The 19,239-nt window shown below is 33.9% G+C and overlaps 2 protein-coding genes across 3 annotated transcripts in view; one reads left to right on the top strand and one right to left on the bottom strand.

The window, feature by feature from the left end:
- Window positions 1-4,961: 4,961 nt before the first annotated feature.
- jdp (DnaJ domain-containing protein) lies at window positions 4,962-9,191 on the top strand. The gene is made up of 3 exons (XM_077430746.1): window positions 4,962-5,898; window positions 6,044-6,145; window positions 7,534-9,191. The coding sequence occupies exons 1-3, from the start codon at window positions 5,812-5,814 to the stop codon at window positions 7,855-7,857; spliced, it is 513 nt and encodes a 170-aa protein (XP_077286872.1). The 5' UTR covers window positions 4,962-5,811; the 3' UTR covers window positions 7,858-9,191.
- Window positions 9,192-9,249: 58 nt separating this feature from the next.
- LOC143911887 (prolyl 4-hydroxylase subunit alpha-1-like) overlaps window positions 9,250-19,239 on the bottom strand; it is a 29,538-nt gene continuing 19,548 nt past the window's right edge. The window contains exons 2-12 of one of the 2 annotated variants that reach the window (XM_077430977.1): window positions 12,541-12,735; window positions 12,299-12,450; window positions 12,059-12,215; window positions 11,802-11,980; window positions 11,606-11,730; window positions 11,413-11,522; window positions 11,089-11,242; window positions 10,785-11,009; window positions 10,646-10,714; window positions 10,392-10,557; window positions 9,250-9,749 (exon numbers count right to left, since the gene is read on the bottom strand). In XM_077430977.1, coding sequence (XP_077287103.1) covers window positions 9,625-9,749; window positions 10,392-10,557; window positions 10,646-10,714; window positions 10,785-11,009; window positions 11,089-11,242; window positions 11,413-11,522; window positions 11,606-11,730; window positions 11,802-11,980; window positions 12,059-12,215; window positions 12,299-12,450; window positions 12,541-12,734 — 1,656 coding nt within the window. In that variant the 5' untranslated portion in view covers window position 12,735 and the 3' untranslated portion in view covers window positions 9,250-9,624. Of the gene's footprint in view, window positions 9,750-10,391; window positions 10,558-10,645; window positions 10,715-10,784; window positions 11,010-11,088; window positions 11,243-11,412; window positions 11,526-11,605; window positions 11,731-11,801; window positions 11,981-12,058; window positions 12,216-12,298; window positions 12,451-12,540; window positions 12,736-19,239 lie in introns of both variants that reach the window. The other variant, XM_077430976.1, reaches the window with a different exon arrangement.

The following is a 19,239-nucleotide window of genomic DNA, read 5'->3' as shown; positions in this document are numbered from 1 at the left end:
AAATTTTAAAATAATTATATATTACTTACAATCTTCGGACATTTACTAGCACTTAATTGGACACGTATTGAAAAATGAGCTATCAAAACATCTAAAAAGTAATTTTGACCCATTCCCAAAACATGGAACTACATACATTGATATGTCTGATTTTTAACAAAATATCCGTTCACATACATATATTATACACACATTGGTATGCATGTATGTACATATTTCCGATATGATTTAATGAACAAATACGCTTGGTTATTGAAGCGAGTAAAATTAAAAAATCAATTCACCTTTTTCATCTTCACCATGATGGGTCACAAAACAAACAGTGAATTGGTTAGGACGTCGCAACATTCATTCAATCATCGCAACTATTCGAACGAAACGATTGATAATTGAAAATTTAAATCGTTGGCTATAGCAATCGACGATTTGAAACGAAACAAAAACAAATATATATTTTCATTTGATATAAACAATGAATAATTCAAATGTATTATTGATACTTCCCCATCTATTAGAATTGAGTATACGTATGTATTTTATAATTTTTCAGAATTATTTTCAATTTAGCACTACTCACTCATTTATCATTCATTCTGCGAGATGTAAGAGCTACCACAAAAGCACTTCAACCAGCGAGCGACGTGAATAAAAATTAACCAATATTTAAATATATATATATATATCGAATGGGTTACATTACGACGTGTGCAAATTTAAACATAACAATTATGCAACTCTTACTATTAAGTATTTTTTGCCGTCTATAATATACATATATTATTACTTGTGTACATATGTACATATACAAGATGCAAAAATTCCAAAATTGAAATCGTCGATGTGCCAATTTGAAAAAAAAGTACATGCTCATCTAAAATTAAAATTTTCTGCATCGCGCTAATTATTACGGCTGAAATGTACCGTAACAATTAATTTTGCAGCCATACACAGTGTAAGAAAATGCAAGGACGCATTCTGTTCCCAAGACGAAGAACAATGAGTGCATAAATAATTATTATCGGCGTGCACACATAATTTATAATGTTGTTGTGCTGTCAACATATAATTAGGTATACATACATACATACATATATGTATACCTGTGTACACCGGTAACAATTTTTATTTTTACACACCTCCTTTGCATTTTTGTATTTCATAATATATTATATATAGATTTTTACTTTATCTATGTACGTAGTAACAATATATGAAGTTTTGTAATCATGTGAAAATTCGAACTCGAGATTTTGACTGATTCGAACTCAGAATCGATTACTGATCACTAGTCACCGGAGCCTGAGGGGGCCGTGTATTGTTCAAAGGTTGTAAATGCATTGTTAAAGGTTTGTCGAACAATGGATAGCACTGTGACTATCCTACCTCTACTGATCACGTTTTTATGGTCTAGAAAAAATGTGTGTGTGTGTGTCTGTGTATTTTGGGGATTTTTTGAACACCGTTAGTCCTATCGAACTGAAACTTAGTATCGGTTACTGAAATTCTTATCGACACGATGTAAATTTTTTTCAAATTCACATCGTATCGGAAATGGTACCTGACTATTCAAGTTGACTGGAAATGGTACCTCCCCTTATAGGTGTCCTCTTTTTTTTAAGTTTTTGAATTCAATTATCTCCCAAACTACTAACTGAATCGGACTGATTTGTTTTTACATGTACTAGAAATAATAATTTTATATTTTTTAAATATTTTTATCTGAACCGGAAGTAGTACTTTTACTCTAGAGAATCGAGGTTTTTTATGTTTTTCTCAAAAACCTTTTGGTTTATTGAACTGAAATTTCATATCTATCAGTTTAAGCTTAATACCAAGTTATGTATAAAATTTGGTGAGCATTCGTCGACCGGAAGTGGCAGTTTACTCTTGTTTTAAATAAAGCTGGAGCATTTTTACATAGCTGGACAACCGTCTCGTTCCCCGACGGAAAGGTCTCTCAGACGGTATTCGTTGGGGGGGGGGGGGGGGGTGGCCTCATGTTGAGAGCTTTATGGGTCGGCTTCATTGACCCGGGCATTAAAGCGGGTTTAATATAATGTACAGATATTATCTGCTCAACCAATTTTTCGTTGCTTTCAGAGAGGATGAAAGAAATAATCATCTATGTTTCTCTTTGGGGTTGTTTGTAAAATTTCATTGATTCTTTTAGATATTGTATTTGCAGCAATGTAACTTATGTACTAATTCGAATCCAGAATACGGCGTCGCCATTTTCATTTTATACCTGTATCTCTATTTATATGTATTTGTATCGGGGCTCAAAATCAGGTCATGAGCCAATCGATCTGTTTTCAAAACTGCATATATGTATGTACGTAGTTGCATTTGAGCTAAATACATTTATATCATGTATGTATGTATATATTTTTACACATAAATTTTGAAATAATCTTGTTTTTTTCATACATATGTACATACATATGTATATATTTTATTTTTTTGTGAAAGTTGCAATACTTTTTACAAAATGCTGTGATATGTATTTTTTTTTGTTGATAGTGTTTACAAAATAGTATACATATATCGGATCTTTACTTTTTTTTCATATGGAAGTATTATTTATACGAGCCGACTTCCTATTGTGTTTCCTTTGTCGTTGACATGTCGTTGTGCATCGCAATAAGCAAACGCCACAAAACGTCAGTAATATTAAACAGATTTTCGTGGGCTACAACTTACACGCCTAACAACATGTTGAGAAATTTCTTCTGACATTCGAGGATGTTTATGGTCAAATTGGAAAAGTATTCTTATTTTTTTCAAGACGTTTGTTACCCAAATACCCAAACTTATTGTGGGTAACTTAGACAATATCCAAACTTAATTGTGGGTAACATTTTTTACATTCTATCATGCTGAATGAGATCATACTCGCGTAGATCAAGTGGTGCGTGCTGGTGTTTGCACGCTGGAAGGACGTACCCGAAGAAAATATGGTTATTTTACATGAAGTGGAGGTGGTTTTTCATAAATGGACCGACCTCTAATTTTGGGTGAAATATTTTTTCTTCTTGTTAATGGCTTATTGTGATTCTCTCAGTATTTCAAAAATAATTCACATTGTTGTTGTCAATAAAAATATACACCGAAGCTTGTATTGATATTGGATAAATATTTATTTATTTTTTATTGAAAAGCTCAATATCTCGTGTATAATTTAATATTTTTTTTTATTAAAAATATTCAAATAAATAATAGCTGTATCCAATTGAAACTGTATTTCATTTCACGGTTATTTACAGTCGGAAGAAAAATACGCGATTCCTATCGGTCAGTTGAGATGTTCTGAATAATAGAAATCGCGTATTTTGAAGTTTGCGTATGTTACAGATTCATAATAAAATTTTTTGACCAATAGGTAGATTTAGAGTTTGCCTATTGCAAAGACAACTTTATTTATTTTTATTCAATCAATCATGCACACTCGTCTTACAGATCGCTCCAATGCGACGAGTGTACTATATAGATCATGAAATATAAATTATAAATACATAATTATTATGTATTTTTACATTAAACACGACATCTATGGTCAAACATTGTAAACATTATATTAAACAAAGCAAATACGATCAACATCCACAGAGACATATGTGGAAAAATTTGCAGCATTTATACAAACCAGCGAAAAATTGAGATGCTGAATAACTCGATTTTTTTGTGAGAGGGATATGACAGGGAGGTATTTGTTTTATTAGTCACATTGCGATCGCCCAAAAGACAATTTTTGGCCATGAAAATCGCGAATACGGAATATTTGGCACTCAAGATCTCGTTTTCGTATCTCGTTCTAGTATGATAGTTATCATTAATATGATGGACTTTTCGGCTGCCAGATAAAATTTAGAGATTTTAGTGACTTTTGGGCGAGCGCTTTGTGCCCAATAATCACCGAACCGACAGGGATGCCAATTTTGCAGGAACCGTTTCAATGAAAATCAGACAGATTGGCAAACTCTGATAGGAAACGATCGACCTGGAGTCACAAAACATGATCTGGTCAGCAGCAACCAGTGGCAATCGAACCCGTGATCACTTTTTTATAAAGCATTATATCTATCCAGTAGTCCATGGTTTTTGAAATGATTCTCATTTCAAATTTCAATCTTTCAAAAACAGCTTCTTTTTTAAAATCTCGCCATGTATTTTCATACATTTCATTCAAAAAAGAAAATACGAAAGACAGTCAATATTTACTGTGAAAAGGCGATTTTTTTCCACTTCTCGATTATCCGACTCTTCTACATAGATTCCCATTTAGTCCAGCTTACACAACAGTACATCTGTTATTTCGATCAGATATATGAGGATCTGTATTTCCTCGTTATGCCGAGCATATAGCGTTCCATACTTCTTTGGGTGCATTGGACTTTGTGTAGCAAAACACGTGAGTGGGAAGTATGGGTAAACGGGCTACATCCCAAATGTGAATCGCTACCGGGTAGTGACGGTTATCCCGGTAGCGGCTACCAGAATAACCGTCGCTACGAAAATCGCTCGCGCAGATTTCCTGTCGCAGGAAAATTCATCGTCCAGGAAAATTGGCATACAGAAAACTGCCCAAAAACTGCTCAACAAATGCTTTTTTATACGAGATTTGGGTAGTTTTGAGCATTATTTGAGTAGTTTTCTGTGCGCCAATTTTCCTGTGCGACGAATTTGCGTGCGACAGGAGATCCGCGTCAGCGATTTTCGTATCGGCGATTATTCTTGTAGCGATTCACATCTGGGATGTAATAATCACCGAACCGTAGTATGACAAGGGGGGTGGACATAGTGGATAGAGTAAAGAGATTGAAATAACAATGGGCGGGCCACGTGGCTAGAAGAATGGACGATAGGTGGACAAAAGAAGTGCTTGAATGGTACCCGGGAGAATGCAAAAGGGTAAAAGGAAGACCGCAGGGAAAATGGGTAGACGAAATTAGGAAAATGTGTGGCGTGAGATTTTATTTTTTTTACATATATATACCAGGAAGGCCTTACAGGTAAATCCCAATGCGCCTTCCTAGCCAATTACAAATTACAATTACAATTACAAATGCAGCATTTTTATATACTTCAAATAGTGGTGACATAGTATGTAGGAAGGATTTTTAGCCAAGTTTTTTTTCCGGGAACCGTTTCAACAATTAAATCAGAGAAAATTGGCAAACTCTGATAGGAAACGATCAACCTGGAGTCACAAATCCAGGTCTGACCAACAGCATACTCTGAAAAATTCATTTTCATTCGAGGCCCGGCCCAGGGATCGAACCCGGCGAGATGGATGAGAGTTGCGCAAAACAGAGACTAGTGGAAGCGTGTTGGAGAGGCCTTCATCCAGCAGTAGATGGTGAATGGCTGTAGATGATAATGATGAGGATCTACGGCACTTTCGACTTTATTGCGTGTTAAGTACACATCTAATCGTATTCAAACGTTCGCGCGTCTTCGAGAATTAGCCTGCGCCATGATGTATGGTACATACTTCCTCGTACGCAACATGCGTCGATGTATTGTGTATATTATAAAATGACCACGATATGAAAGTCGACGGCGTTACGGAAATCTAGATTGGATTGTGGTAATGTTGATTGTTGAGTCATTACTCATTGGTCTCGAATGAGTCGGTGCGACTGCGCAAACTACATTGATTTTCGAGCGACAGTCGACAAGTGAGAGAGAGTGGAGATCGCCATTACCGGGGAGCGGAGGCTGGTAGCGAGTGCGCCGCGGCCGTTCGAACCGGTAGTGTTGGCGTTGGGGGCCGCTTGAATCGGGGGCGCAGGCCTAGGGCGGAGCGCCGCCATGGCAGCCGTCGACGAGATCCTCGCCTACGAGCCCTCGCCCGAAGACGACTTCTACGGCCTGCTCAACTGCGACGAAAACTCTACGGTACGTTCTACGCTCCATATGCTCCATATGGACTATGGTCGTTATCGACCTCTACACCTCTACATGCATACATATGTGAAATACTCGATACGCCTTTGTTTACTAATATGTAATATTATTGTGGTATTTTATGGCGACATTCCAGGTGGAGCAAATCACCAGCGAGTACCGCGCTCTGGCTCTTCAATGGCATCCAGATAAGGCGGACGGCGACAAGGAGGCTGAGGCTCGCTTCCAGAAACTTCAGGTCAGCTACATTGCTACGTGCATACGAGTATCCCACATACTCCACCATGCTAATTGCCAACTGTCAGATTTGCTTTCCCTCCGAGATGTGTTCGTAACGTTTCTAAAAACGGCCATATCTGCCGTCTAAATTTTTCCTTTTTGAATTAAGGAAAACATACTTACCGATCGATTTGTCGATTGGTGGTGAACGAGGATATCATTTTTGGCACGCTATTAATATTATTTCAATTTAAAATACTTAAAACCAACTATTACGACGTGGGCTAATTACTATGTATATTCCCCAAACCCCCTTTTTTACTTTACAATAAAATCCTTTAAATTAAGTCTGGAACCATACTAGCAGCTTTTGTAACACTATTGCAGCCTTTCACAGATTGAGATCATCTGTTCCTTCCAAAACTTTCTAGGCCACCCCACCAATTGCAAATACAATATTTTCCTAATTTTTTTAAATTACATTTATTCTATTGTAATTAGTATTTCTGTAATTAAAACATATTACATTCTGTTATGGGTAATGATACAAATGAGTTTTTGCAATTTTTTGAATACAAAGGTATTCCTTACTGTACGTATTGATAATCACTAAAGCCTGGACCCAGAAGGTGCCGCGTATTTTTCAAATGTTGTAAATGCATTATTAAAGGTTTGCCGAACTTTTTTTTACAAAGGATTTACAACAATGGAACAATGAGCGGCCCCTTGGCTATCCTACCTCTAATAATCACATTATGAAAATGTAGTCATTATGTCACCGAGGCATTTTTAAGGAGAAGACTCAACTATCACTTCATAAGCCACGCCTAAATATGCGCATAGTATGCATACTGTCACAGGGAACAAAGATTTTCCGCCATTTGTAATTTCTAGTTATTACAATATTTCTATTTGTACATATATTCTTATTATTTCGACCATTTTCCTACAAACATGTTGAAGTGATTACTCCACATAAAGCGAAGCGAGCATAAATCTCGATCACGGAATGTTTGGTACCCGAAAATTCCATCGATCGATAGTTACACGCGAGCTATCTTACTGACGAGATCTCGAGTGCCAGATATTCCGTATTCGCGATTTTCGTGGCGTGATTGTCGTCTGCGCAATCGCAATGTGCGAAATAATTCGTTTACCATTGAAATCGCATGTCAAATCAAGTAGTCAAACAGCCAAGGAAAGTCTAATTTAAATGTAGGCAAAAAAATTGTAGGGATATATGAGTAAATGCGCGTTTTTCTAGTTGACCTACATAATTGCCCGGGTATGCACCCTACTTGACCCACTTTTGCTGTAATGAGAAGTTGCACTGAAAAAAACTTACATTAATGTGTATTCTAATTTTAGTCATGAGACTAGTAGTTAAATATTACAAAAAAATTACAGGAAGCGAAAGAAACCTTGTGCGATCCAGCCAAGAAGTGTAATTATGATAAATGGCGCAACAGCGGAATAACCATAAGCTACAAACAATGGTTGGGAATGAAAGATCACGTTCAACAAACGATGCACTGGGCAACTCCCAAAACCAAGGATCGGATGATAGTCGGCGCTGGTGGAGCTGCTGGAGCAAGCAGCACATTGGGAACAGGTCCGGCTGCTGCTCGTCGAGCTTCTGAAGGTGGAGCAGCACATTGGGGCCGTTGGGCTGGACAAGGACAAGAACCGCCGTCTGAAGTCGTTTCCAAATTTCGAAATTATGAAATTTAAACTTCTTTTGATTATTTATTTTTTTGTTATCAATTTTCTGAATCTCTCGCCTATTTTTAATTGGAATACTCGATATATATTATTTAATTATATTAATTTATTACTTTAAAAATTATCTTTTGAACAGTGCTTCAAGGGTTTTGTGCCTATCTTTGAATGCATTGATTTTTTATCTTAAAAATGAAAGAGTATATAAATACGCTTGGCATCAACATGAAAATTTTCCCAATAGATGTATTTATGTTAGTTAAGGTATGTAATGTGATAGGCTTTCAGGGTTCGTCATGGAGCAGTATTTGTGACTCCTTTACAAGTCACTGCACCATCACAAGCTCTGGAATATATATATGTATTAATATGTATGTATTAATTATAAAATAAATTAGGCACAATATTCATCAAGTCAGCTCTCACAAATATATAATATATTCAATCAATGTTTTTTGATGTTAATTGTATGTTTGATGTATTTACCTTGAGTAGTTATAAATTGTGTGTAAATCTGATAATATATCATCCCTTTGTATGTATGTACCTTGAACAACTTTATTTCTAGGTGCTGATCGTAGATGTGATTTTACGATGTTAAAAACGGTTTTTCACTTTTTATTTTATATTTATATTATGTATACATTCCATATGAACTTGAATTAATTAAAATTGTCTTTGTTGGACAGTAAATACGTTTTACTAAATGATTGAGAGTTTACTATACAAGGTGCCGAGTGTGCTAAATGATTGAGAGTTTATTATACAAGGTGCCGAGAACTATAAAATATATTTTGATACATAGTTTATTTTTTATCTATTTTCTCCTATCAATTTTTATTATAATATATATATATACATTTACTAAAATTATCTGAAAGATGTGATAAAGATAAGTACCTTCATTAAACAGGGTAATGAATTGGTTTGTTATTTTCAAGCGGTTGCATTGAATTACTTAGCCGCTTGATCATCTCTATGATCAGTTGCATTGTTCTTCCACTTAGTAGTAGGTCCCCTATCTGTATGTTTACACTTTATGGACCACCAAATTTAACAATCAATGTTTAAAGTGTTCCTAGTATAGGTATTCTAGTTTCTGTGACAATTATATTCATATATTATATTCGTGCCAAACTCCCCCAATAATTCGGTCCTATAGTGTGTAGTCAATATCTGATTGTTTCCTTGTGTGTCACGGCTATTTCACGCCGATATGTTGTATTCTTCTATATAAATGTATGAACTCAAGGTTTGTGGTTATTAGATATATCTTATCATTAAAAATATTTAATCGTTTTGATGTTATTGAACAATTTAAAATAAATATATTGACGTTCCCATTCCATTCGTGTTTTCATTTTCCCTGAATACTTCTTTTTATTTTAAAATATAAAAAAATATTAAGAATAAGATACAAAATCATTTATTCTCTATGTATGTTCTTCATAAATACAAATTTTCGTTCTATTTTATAAATCGACACAATAAAAAGACTTAACCTATGGTTTACATACACATAAATCACAAAATTATTTACACATACACAACATATACTATAATAAAAAAAGGAACATTTTGGTTCAAGTCTTATAATAATATAACATTGAATTGAATATATGGCCAACTTCTTACTCAATTGTGAGTAAACGATATATATTTTATATCAAGTAATCCTGGAATTAAATCTTGCACTGGTAATTACATGTGACGAATGCATATAAGACGACGATTACTGGGTTTTTAGAAAATATTATCCGAGGCAATTTTCCGAAAAAATTATCTAGTTATTGCTCCTTTCTTCACTGGTTTTGGGAATACTCGACTCATGCCTTCTTCTTGGTGTTCTAAATTGCACGGTGTTAAAAATTCCTGACCTTTCTGGTGAATCCATTTATTTGAAACTAAAAATTAAAATTGTTTTATAAACTACATACAATAAAAGGGTGACACGACAACTCGTTCACAGATTTTCCGTAAACCGAGGATGCGCTCCAGGCATTACGTATACGGCCATCTCTTTCTCACCCCGTCTGTTCACCAAGATCTCGTTTACTATGCCATCACGTATGCAGCCATCTCTTTCACAAACCGTCTGTTCACCGATAACAGACGGTCTGTGAAAGAGATGGCTGCATTCGTAATGGCATAGTAAACGAGATCTTGGTGAACAGACGGGGTGAGAAAGAGATGACCGTATACGTAATGCCTGGAGCGCATCCTCGGTTTACGGAAAATCTGTGAACGAGTTGTCAGGTAACCCAATAAAAGCAATATATAAAACTAGTGTTTACACCCGGCTTCGCTCGGTATTTGTAATATAAACCCAGAGAAATGTTATTATAACATTTCTCTGTATAAACCACTTAAACATGACCAATCTAATAGTAAACATTCATTTGCTTTTTTTTATTAAATTTATTTGAATAAAAATAAATTAATATTTAACGACGGCCAATCAAAAACGAATAACACACACACACAAGTGGTTTTTGATTTATATATAAGATCTTTATTATGGATATATAAAATGTATATAAAATTACCCCATTTTGATCCTTGAAGAACAGGACAGGCAGCATGACGAGTAGCATAATTGCCATCTCCAGATGGGAACAGATTGAACCAGAATACACCTGCTCCTTTTTTAGGTTTCACACTTAGACCCAATTCTGGAAAAACTGTACCACCACCCTGTGCTACGTCGGACATCTATTGAACATCAAAAAACATACATATAAATTTTCTCATTTTATTTACACATTTACAAGATGTAATGTATTGATTGGTCAAATCTTACATAAAACAACACTGTTGCAATCCTATTGCCATTGCCCCAATCACCACCGAATGCACTTTTTTCTTCTTTCTGAAAATATATCCGATTGGTTATAATGAAGTAAAAAAATATTTGCACTTTAAAAAGTAAAGGAATTTACCCTCGCGAAATCAAAATGCGGTTCATAATGACCACCAATTCCATAATTAACGACTTGAAGCTCCTCCGCAGTTTCCATTGAAAGACCTGTCATATCTGATACTCGTCGACTGATTTTCGCTATCACTTCATGTTCATTGTCTTTGAGCCAAGCTGATTTGCTTATGCGGTACTTGGCAACAACTAATTCGCCAGTTTCAGAATCTTGAACAGTTGCTCTTTTGAACTAATCAAAAAAAAAAATGTAAATATTATAAATACACACATGCCTCATTAATATTGTAAGATTTATTTAAGATATATACCCTTGGTTTTGCACTCTCTTTCACAAATTCCATTTCTTTTTCAGATAAAATATTATGGAATGATATTATATCGGGATCCAAATAGTGTTGTTCAACTTTAAAAGGTGCGATTTTTGAAAATGGACGTTTACCAAAATAATAGAAACATTTTAGACTGAAAGAAATAAATTTCAATAAAATACAATATATTGTTCGGTTTAAGTGTTGTAATTTTTCTTAATTGCCTTGCGATAAAATCATAATTAGAAGCACTGACTGGGCACAAACTCAATTAAAAGAAACTCCCATAAAATATTACGCAAATGAATGAATAATGAAACATACTCCTTTTTAACGCTTTCTGGAAGTACCATCTCGTCACGGCAAAGTTCTTCATAAATGCTTCTTTCCGTTACTCCATTATTCGAATCCGAAGTTTTTTCCACGGTTGAATCCTGCTTTATATAAAAAAGAAATTGTAAAATTTAAAAATATAGATAAAGTAAAAAATACATGTAAATAGGTAATAATAAATTACCTCTCGCGTCTCTCTTTTCTCACGCAAAGCCTTTTCATAATGGGGAATATTACCCTTTGCACGTACATGGTCAGGAATAATTTCTAAAAGTTCATTGGTCAACGACAGAGCACGATCAACGTTTCCTAAAAACAATCCTTGATAATATAAAGTAATCAATCCAATAGAGAAACTAGTTTGAGCGTCTTATACAAACCTATCATGTAATTTGAAAATGCCAAGTATTCTAAAATTTCACTTTTGGGAACAGTTTTATTCGTTTCCGCGTTAAGTTTATTTAGTGCTACGTCCATCCACTTTTCTGTATGATCATAATCTGCAGAAATGTACGATTGACGACCAATTTCAAAACAATCATGAACTGACATGTCCGAACTGAAATAGTAATTTAACATTGAATATTTTGTGTAATTCCCTTATTAATCAAAAATCTAATTTGTATATTTAGGCAACCTATATTTAATGCCATTCAATTTTCCTTTAGCTACTTCATTTGTGTCTAATCTGTATGTATCTTGAAGTCTTACAAGAGCAGCGGCTGCACCGCTTAGATCTTCCTCTGTGGGAAATCTTACATTCTCTTTCAGCGATGTTATATTTCGCACAAATTCTGAAATTAATAAAACAAAATGTAAAAATAATCAACATATCCAATATTAAATGACGGTGATTGAAATTTATAAATACACTTACTATTTCCTACATCATCCGTCATCAACTCTTCCACTTCATTCCACTCACTAGTGAGTCTTTTGATTATTTTAAATGCATTTACAGGATTTGATAAATAATTTGTCACATCGTTCATTGCTGTTCGATGTTCTTCTTCATATTCAGTATACTTTCTGAAAATTAATTTAAATATTTTAAAAACTTATTTTTAAGTAAACTACATACATAGTATAAGGAAATTATTATAATAAACAGTAAATTACTCTTTTAATAAATTTAGTCTATTTTCTTGATATCGAACATACGCTCCCATGGAATCTAATAATATGCTTTCAGATTCAAGCAAAGGTTCAAGTTCAGCTAGTGCAGTAAATATTTCAGCTTGAACTTTTAATCTGCTGAGACCGATGGTAACAAATAAATAGAAGCAATACGCCAAACACGCTCTCGTACTCATTCTGAAACAACAAAGAAGATTAAATTTAAATTATCTTCTTAAAATGTCTTATACTATACATATATCATTATAAACAGGGTAAAGACATTTGTCAGATTGAAATTTTGACTCATAAGTGACATTAAATTATTTCAAATGAAAGTTAAGTCGTGACAGCAAAGTTAATAGGTGCTTTTTAAAACAAAATCAACGTAAAACTAAAATTTGGGGAATCATTTTATATTTCCAACAAACGCACGAATTCTTACTCAACATGTAATTCTCAAAAAATGTATGCTAAATAATAATTTGTTAGAAAGAAAATGACTACGGATAAGATTTTAACAATGGAGAAAAATTATATTTTACATAATACGGCGGAGCTCATATAAACAGCCATATAATTATCTAGATATTATCTAAAGTACATAGATTTTTTGTTTTAGATACACTTGCTAAATTCGGTATGCGGTGATTTATTGAACCAATTGAAGATGTATTAAAAGCAAGACTGTGGAGTCGTTTAAAATTATACTGACTCTGACTCCAACTTTATCTTATGGTCCGACTCCAACCCCGTTAACAATTTAATAAGATTATTTTTTGTTTGCATATAATAATTGATAGCAATAAAAATAATGTCAACGATTTCCAAATCTATAAAAAAAAAAAGAATTCTATAAAATCATTAAGCTAAAAAAGTCGCCTAATTCTCACTTTAATCGATTTATTGTAATAATATATGTGAAAAAGTAAATACAAATAAATTTAACTAAAAAATATGCAAATATTTGTTAAGTAAAATTTAATAAAAATTAAATTTATAAATTATTACTCCACAATCAACACAGTAAAGAATATTATAAAAAGGAATCGGAATCGTCAGATTTTTCGACTTCGATCCTCCCTAAAATACCACGATTCCTTGGCCCTGATTTAAAGGGAACATTATTTAAAAAAAAATAATGCAATTCAATAAATGCTATAGAAATGTCAAATATGTATGTATGTATGTTCTTGCTATTTTGAAAACTGTAAGTGTTCTCATTTTTTATTTGAAAAAAAAAACACAAACAGAAAGTTAAAAAGAATGCTGACTAATTGAGTATAGAAAAGCAAACAATTCCAAGGATGCAAATTTGATTCCACCAATAGAAAGAGTGGATTAATTAACATGCAAGACGGACCTATCTGTCGTCAGCTTTGCAACTGTCTAATTTTATTGATACAAACGAGTTGAAGACGATAACGAAAGACAAGAAAATCTAATTGATATTGTTGAATCGGGAGTGAAGATTTATGACTACAATTACTTCTGAAATTGTAACGATGAGATAACACTTTTGAAAATTTATTTACATTTGATTTCTGTTAGATTTCTTTTCGCGATCGCCATATGTTAATTTTTGAAATATTCACACATATGTATATAGGTTCGTGTACTCATTATCTATTAAGTGTCTATTTTTATAAAATTTATAATTTGATACCGGAAACATTTAGAGATAAGCGTTGTGAAATAATAAAATAATATAATAATTCAAATAAACAACGAATGTTTGAAAAGTCATGCAACCAGAAATTGTTCACGTGTCACTGGTCACGTAGGCACTTTGAAGCTTCAGTTCAGGGGTAACGAATTCAAGTGTTCTAAAGCTTTTAGTTCACCGAAGCACAACGTATTACATAGTTAAATTTAACTGAAAACACTACTGGGGCATGTCAATACACTCACAATACAGTTATATCTGTTGTTTTGAGTTTCAAAACCAGTATGCGCGTATGCGAATCATTCCTATTGGTGAAATTTTCATGAAAAAATACAAATACAAGACGGCAAAGTTCGAAAGGTACGCAATTTCTTCAAAATGTCAACACTGCAGTATTCGTGATTACGGTACTTCCTTATTACATTGCTCATTATCTAAATCTGAAATAAGGATGAAGCAAAACATGGAGAAGCCATTACGTTCAGAGAGAGAGAATCTGCGGTAAACAATACCGATTGAGTAATGAAAATGCATCGGAATGGAAAATATAATGTATAATTTAGCCCGAGACTGATTTATTTGTACACATCATTAAGCTGTTGCGACGAGTTGGCAATATTGTTGTGTTTTGATACATCCTAAATGGCTGATTGTTGTGCAATATGGCGAAAGAAAAGCATGATTCCTCAGACAGAGATCGTCTTCCGCGCAGACAGGTGCGATGAAAATGAACAATCGTCAGAGAACAATTAAAAGTAATCATGTCGCAATTGTTTCGGTCCTCAGAGACGGATATTACAGTCATTTTAAATTGCGATTGTCTAACGCCCTTTATATTTCGTACATTTTTCATATTTCCCATAAAGTCAATTAAATCGCAGGGAAGAGCAAGAAACTTACCTAAAAATTACTCACGCCTATGAATTCAGTTCGGTTTCCCTATTAAGAGGGCTGTACACCCGAAACCTTAATTTTGTTGCCGTTCCTTTCTTCGATATATATATTGAGTAAATGTATATATTGAGTGAATGCGACAATATATATATCAATTTATATATTGAATGCGACAGTTGCACTTCGACCAGATAATACGATAATAAATCGACAAAATCGAGGTTTCGTATTTTCCTATTTTCTCCTCCAAAACTGGACCAATTTTTAAAAAAATTTCATCATCGGCATGAGAAAGATATTTTCTGTGCAACTATGCGCGTATTTTTTTAAAACCGACGGTTAAATAAGCACGCTGGGCTCTTTTCGTGGGTGTAAAAAAGAAGCGATTTTATAGATGTTTGGTGGCTCCTAGCTCCTATAAAAAATAACTAATCAAAAAAACAAAACGATAGATGCATCCCAATGGTGGAATATGCTATATATTAAAAAATAATTTCTCTAGTGCCATAATTGAGGAAGAGAGAAGTGTAATACGTTTGTATGGACAAGGCGCTGGTGTCCAGCCCTCTTAACAAGTTTTTTTTTTTTAATTAAATTAGCTAAGTCATGTTTAAGCGGTTTATATTATAAACACTGAGCGAAGCCGGGTAATACAGCTAGTATATTATAATATAGGTTGTTCGACGGAAATTCATCACTTTCTGTTACACAGATGACATAGTAAATACAATTTGCTTTAGATATTTGAATTTCAAAAGTCTTTAGTTAAAAATATTATATGTACATGCATAATATGCGCTATGAATATTTATAAGAATTGTAAATAGATTTTAAAGTTTTTTTTTTAATTGTGCTGTATATGTTACAGTCCAAGTGTTCACGAACATACTATATAGTTTGTTCATACACGAAATATTGGTTTTAATTTATCCAGCAGAATAGACAAGTAGTTAGCATACATATGTATAATGCTTTGAACAAAGTGGTCACGGGTTCAAATCCCACTGGTTTTTGCTGGCCAGACCTTGGATCTGTGACTCCAGGTTGATCGTTTCCTATCAGAGTTTGCCAATTTATCTGATTTTCATTAAAACGGTTCTAACGAATTGGCAACCTTACCTATTTTCTGGTAAATCTCGAGTTTTCAGCAGTCTCGAATTTCGCTGAATTGTATTAAATCCTAAATATTCACAAATTTGACCATAGATGTCTCTGTGAGAGTTAATTGATATGTATTTACTGGGTCTACGTGACGAGCCAGAATGTTAAATTACAGAAAACACAAATATCGGAAGGCAAAGATCGAAAATCGAAAGATCTTAAGTCGAAAGATCAAAAAAAAGGGTGCATGGTAAACGGTACATACTCACTTAATTTGCGCGAGCAGGGTACAACCGGAACAAGAGGAACAGGCTTTTCCTCCCGTATTCTGCGCGCGCACATTAATCACGGAGTCACGGAGACCGGTATTTACTTTGTATAATACTTATAGTACTCGTATCAAATGTACAATGTTTCTGACCTTCCTGATATAAACTAAAAAATAAATATAAAAAAAAGTGCTAACAGTCAAAAGCTATCTTCAAATAGATTTACCAGGTGTAGCATAAAACTTAAAGCTGTCAAAACCTATGAGATATCAAAGCGCCAAGTAATTAAAAGGGAAATCCTATGGAAACCAACCACATTGCTATAATTTCCGTTTCTGCTAGCACTAAAAATATTGCAAACTAGGGTAAGCACACATACAAAAAAATTGGGACAAACGATTGATAATACTCGAACTTATGCTAATAGTTTGGGTATGAACAAACTAGTTCGTCATTTTGATCGTTTGTGTACACTATAATTGACCAGATTAGTTCGTGTATGAACAAACTAGCATGTTCATGAAGAACAAAATGTACAATTGGACTACATAAAATAACATTAAAAGAAGATAATACTATAAATACTAAAAAGAAAAATAATATCTAAAAGGGGTCTGTTGGGCCTGACGGTGTGCCTCCTGACGTATTAAAGGCATGCTGTAATTCGCTCTTAGAGCCTCTTCAGTTTATTTTTGACCTTATTCTGGGTTCTGGTAATTATCCTGAAAAATGGAAATTATCTAGAGTCATTCCCATTCATAAAAGTGGCTCTAAAAATGAGGTTGAAAATTACAGACCTATTGCTATCATCTCGGCTATTCCCAAAATTTTCGATAATATCCTTCACCGTTTGATTCTTTTGCAGTTCAAAAGATTGTTGTGTGATGAGCAGCATGGATTTTCACCATGTCGTTCCACTACCACTAATCTTGCCTGCTTTTCATATTATACCATGTCTAAAGTTGACCGTGGACAACAAGTTGATGTAGCCTACTTTGACTTTCGAAAAGCATTTGATCTTGTCAACAATGACGCTATTATGATCAGATTAGCTGAAGTGGGCTTTTCTCCACGTCTTCTTAAACTCTTTGCTTCTTATCTTAGTGATAGGAAGCAATTTGTTAGATATGGTATTTATGAATCTCCTTCATTTTTTACGCAATCTGGTGTAACTCAGGGGTCCACCTTAGGCCCTTTACTATTTACAATAGTCATTAATAACCTCCCTAAAGTACTACGCAATGCTTCATGTCTCTTGTTTGCAGACGACATTAAACTATTCTTTGCTGTTAAGAATGAGAGGCAAGCCTCTCTCCTTCAAGCTGATATTAACGCTGTTTTAGAGTTCAGTTCCAGTTTAGGGCTTGAACTTAATACTAGTAAATGTGCCATTATGAGTTATGGACGTGCGAATTCGCTCTATTGTCACGGATATTCCATTGGATCCGTATTGTTGAAGCGCGTGGAATCAATGGTCGACTTGGGTATCACTTTTGATTTTCAATTCACCTTTCACAACCACATCAAGACAATCGCTGACGTTTCCTTTCGTCGACTTGGATTTGTCTTGAGATATGCTAGATTATTCTCCAACCCCTTGTCTTCTCGCTTGCTTTTCAACTCGCTTGTTAGAAGTAAGCTAGAGTATAATGCAATTGTGTGGAATCCGCATGAAGCAAACTACTCTCTTATTATAGAAAAAGTGCAAAAAGCATTTCTTCGTTTTCTTTATAAGAAAGAGTATGGGTACTACCCATATCTCTATCCTACTCCTTTCCTTTTGGGCATGCTTGGGTATAACTCCCTTGAACTTCGGAGAAACTTCTCGTTAATTCGTTTCATTCTCCAGCTATTGCGTGGTAATACGTCATGCCCGTTGTTGCTGGAACAGTTGGGACTTTATGTCCCTAATAATTATGTGCGTGGTAGACATCATCATTTGATGGTTGTACCTGCTGCTCGCACAGTTCTTTTTCGAATGGCTCCTATTCCAAGAGCTATTCGACTTCTCAATGAAATCGTTGCTGCTGTCCCTGAATGTGATATTTTCCACCTTGGGGAGCGTAGATTATCGGATATTATCTTAACATATTTATCTGGTAACCTGCGCTCATCATTACTTTCTTAATTTGAATGTGATGAATGAGTGGAATCTTAATCTACTCTCTTCCATTTGGGCCTCGCTGTGATTTTATTTTTTATTCATATTTTGTTTTATTTTATTTTACTTTTTCTTTCTCCTTTGTATATTTTTATATACTATTTTAATTTTGTTCAGTGTAAACAAAGAATGGGATTTATGGATTTTATTTTTAATTTTTACACTTTTGTTATTTTTTTTTCTCTCTGAATGATGTATTATTTTCCTTTTGTTACTTTTTTTTATTATTTTATTTTACCATGTTTTCTGCTTTTGCTTTTTTCCTTTATTTACAGTTTACTTGTTTTTTATATCATGTTTTTATATATTTTTCAAATGTAGGCCATTGTGGCGCATTAGGTTCTTCCTGTAATGCCACAATGGTCCAAAACTATTAAATAAATAAATAAATAAATAAAATAGACAATAATCACTGTATAAATAGTTATTGATTAGTCAAAATAATTTATGAACAATAAGCAGGATTTAAAATTAAAATAAACTACTTCCAGCCGCATTGTGTCGCTTCACTATGCACTCAAACTAGCTTCAATATATGTATTCAATTACAGTAACTTTTTCACACATATGTAAGTATTTTTTTATTATATTTATTTATTTCTCAAACAATT

This window comes from Arctopsyche grandis, chromosome 5, assembly GCF_051622035.1.
Source record: "Arctopsyche grandis isolate Sample6627 chromosome 5, ASM5162203v2, whole genome shotgun sequence".
Classification (NCBI taxonomy): domain Eukaryota; kingdom Metazoa; phylum Arthropoda; class Insecta; order Trichoptera; family Hydropsychidae; genus Arctopsyche; species Arctopsyche grandis.
This window is presented reverse-complemented; position numbering and strand designations above follow the sequence as displayed.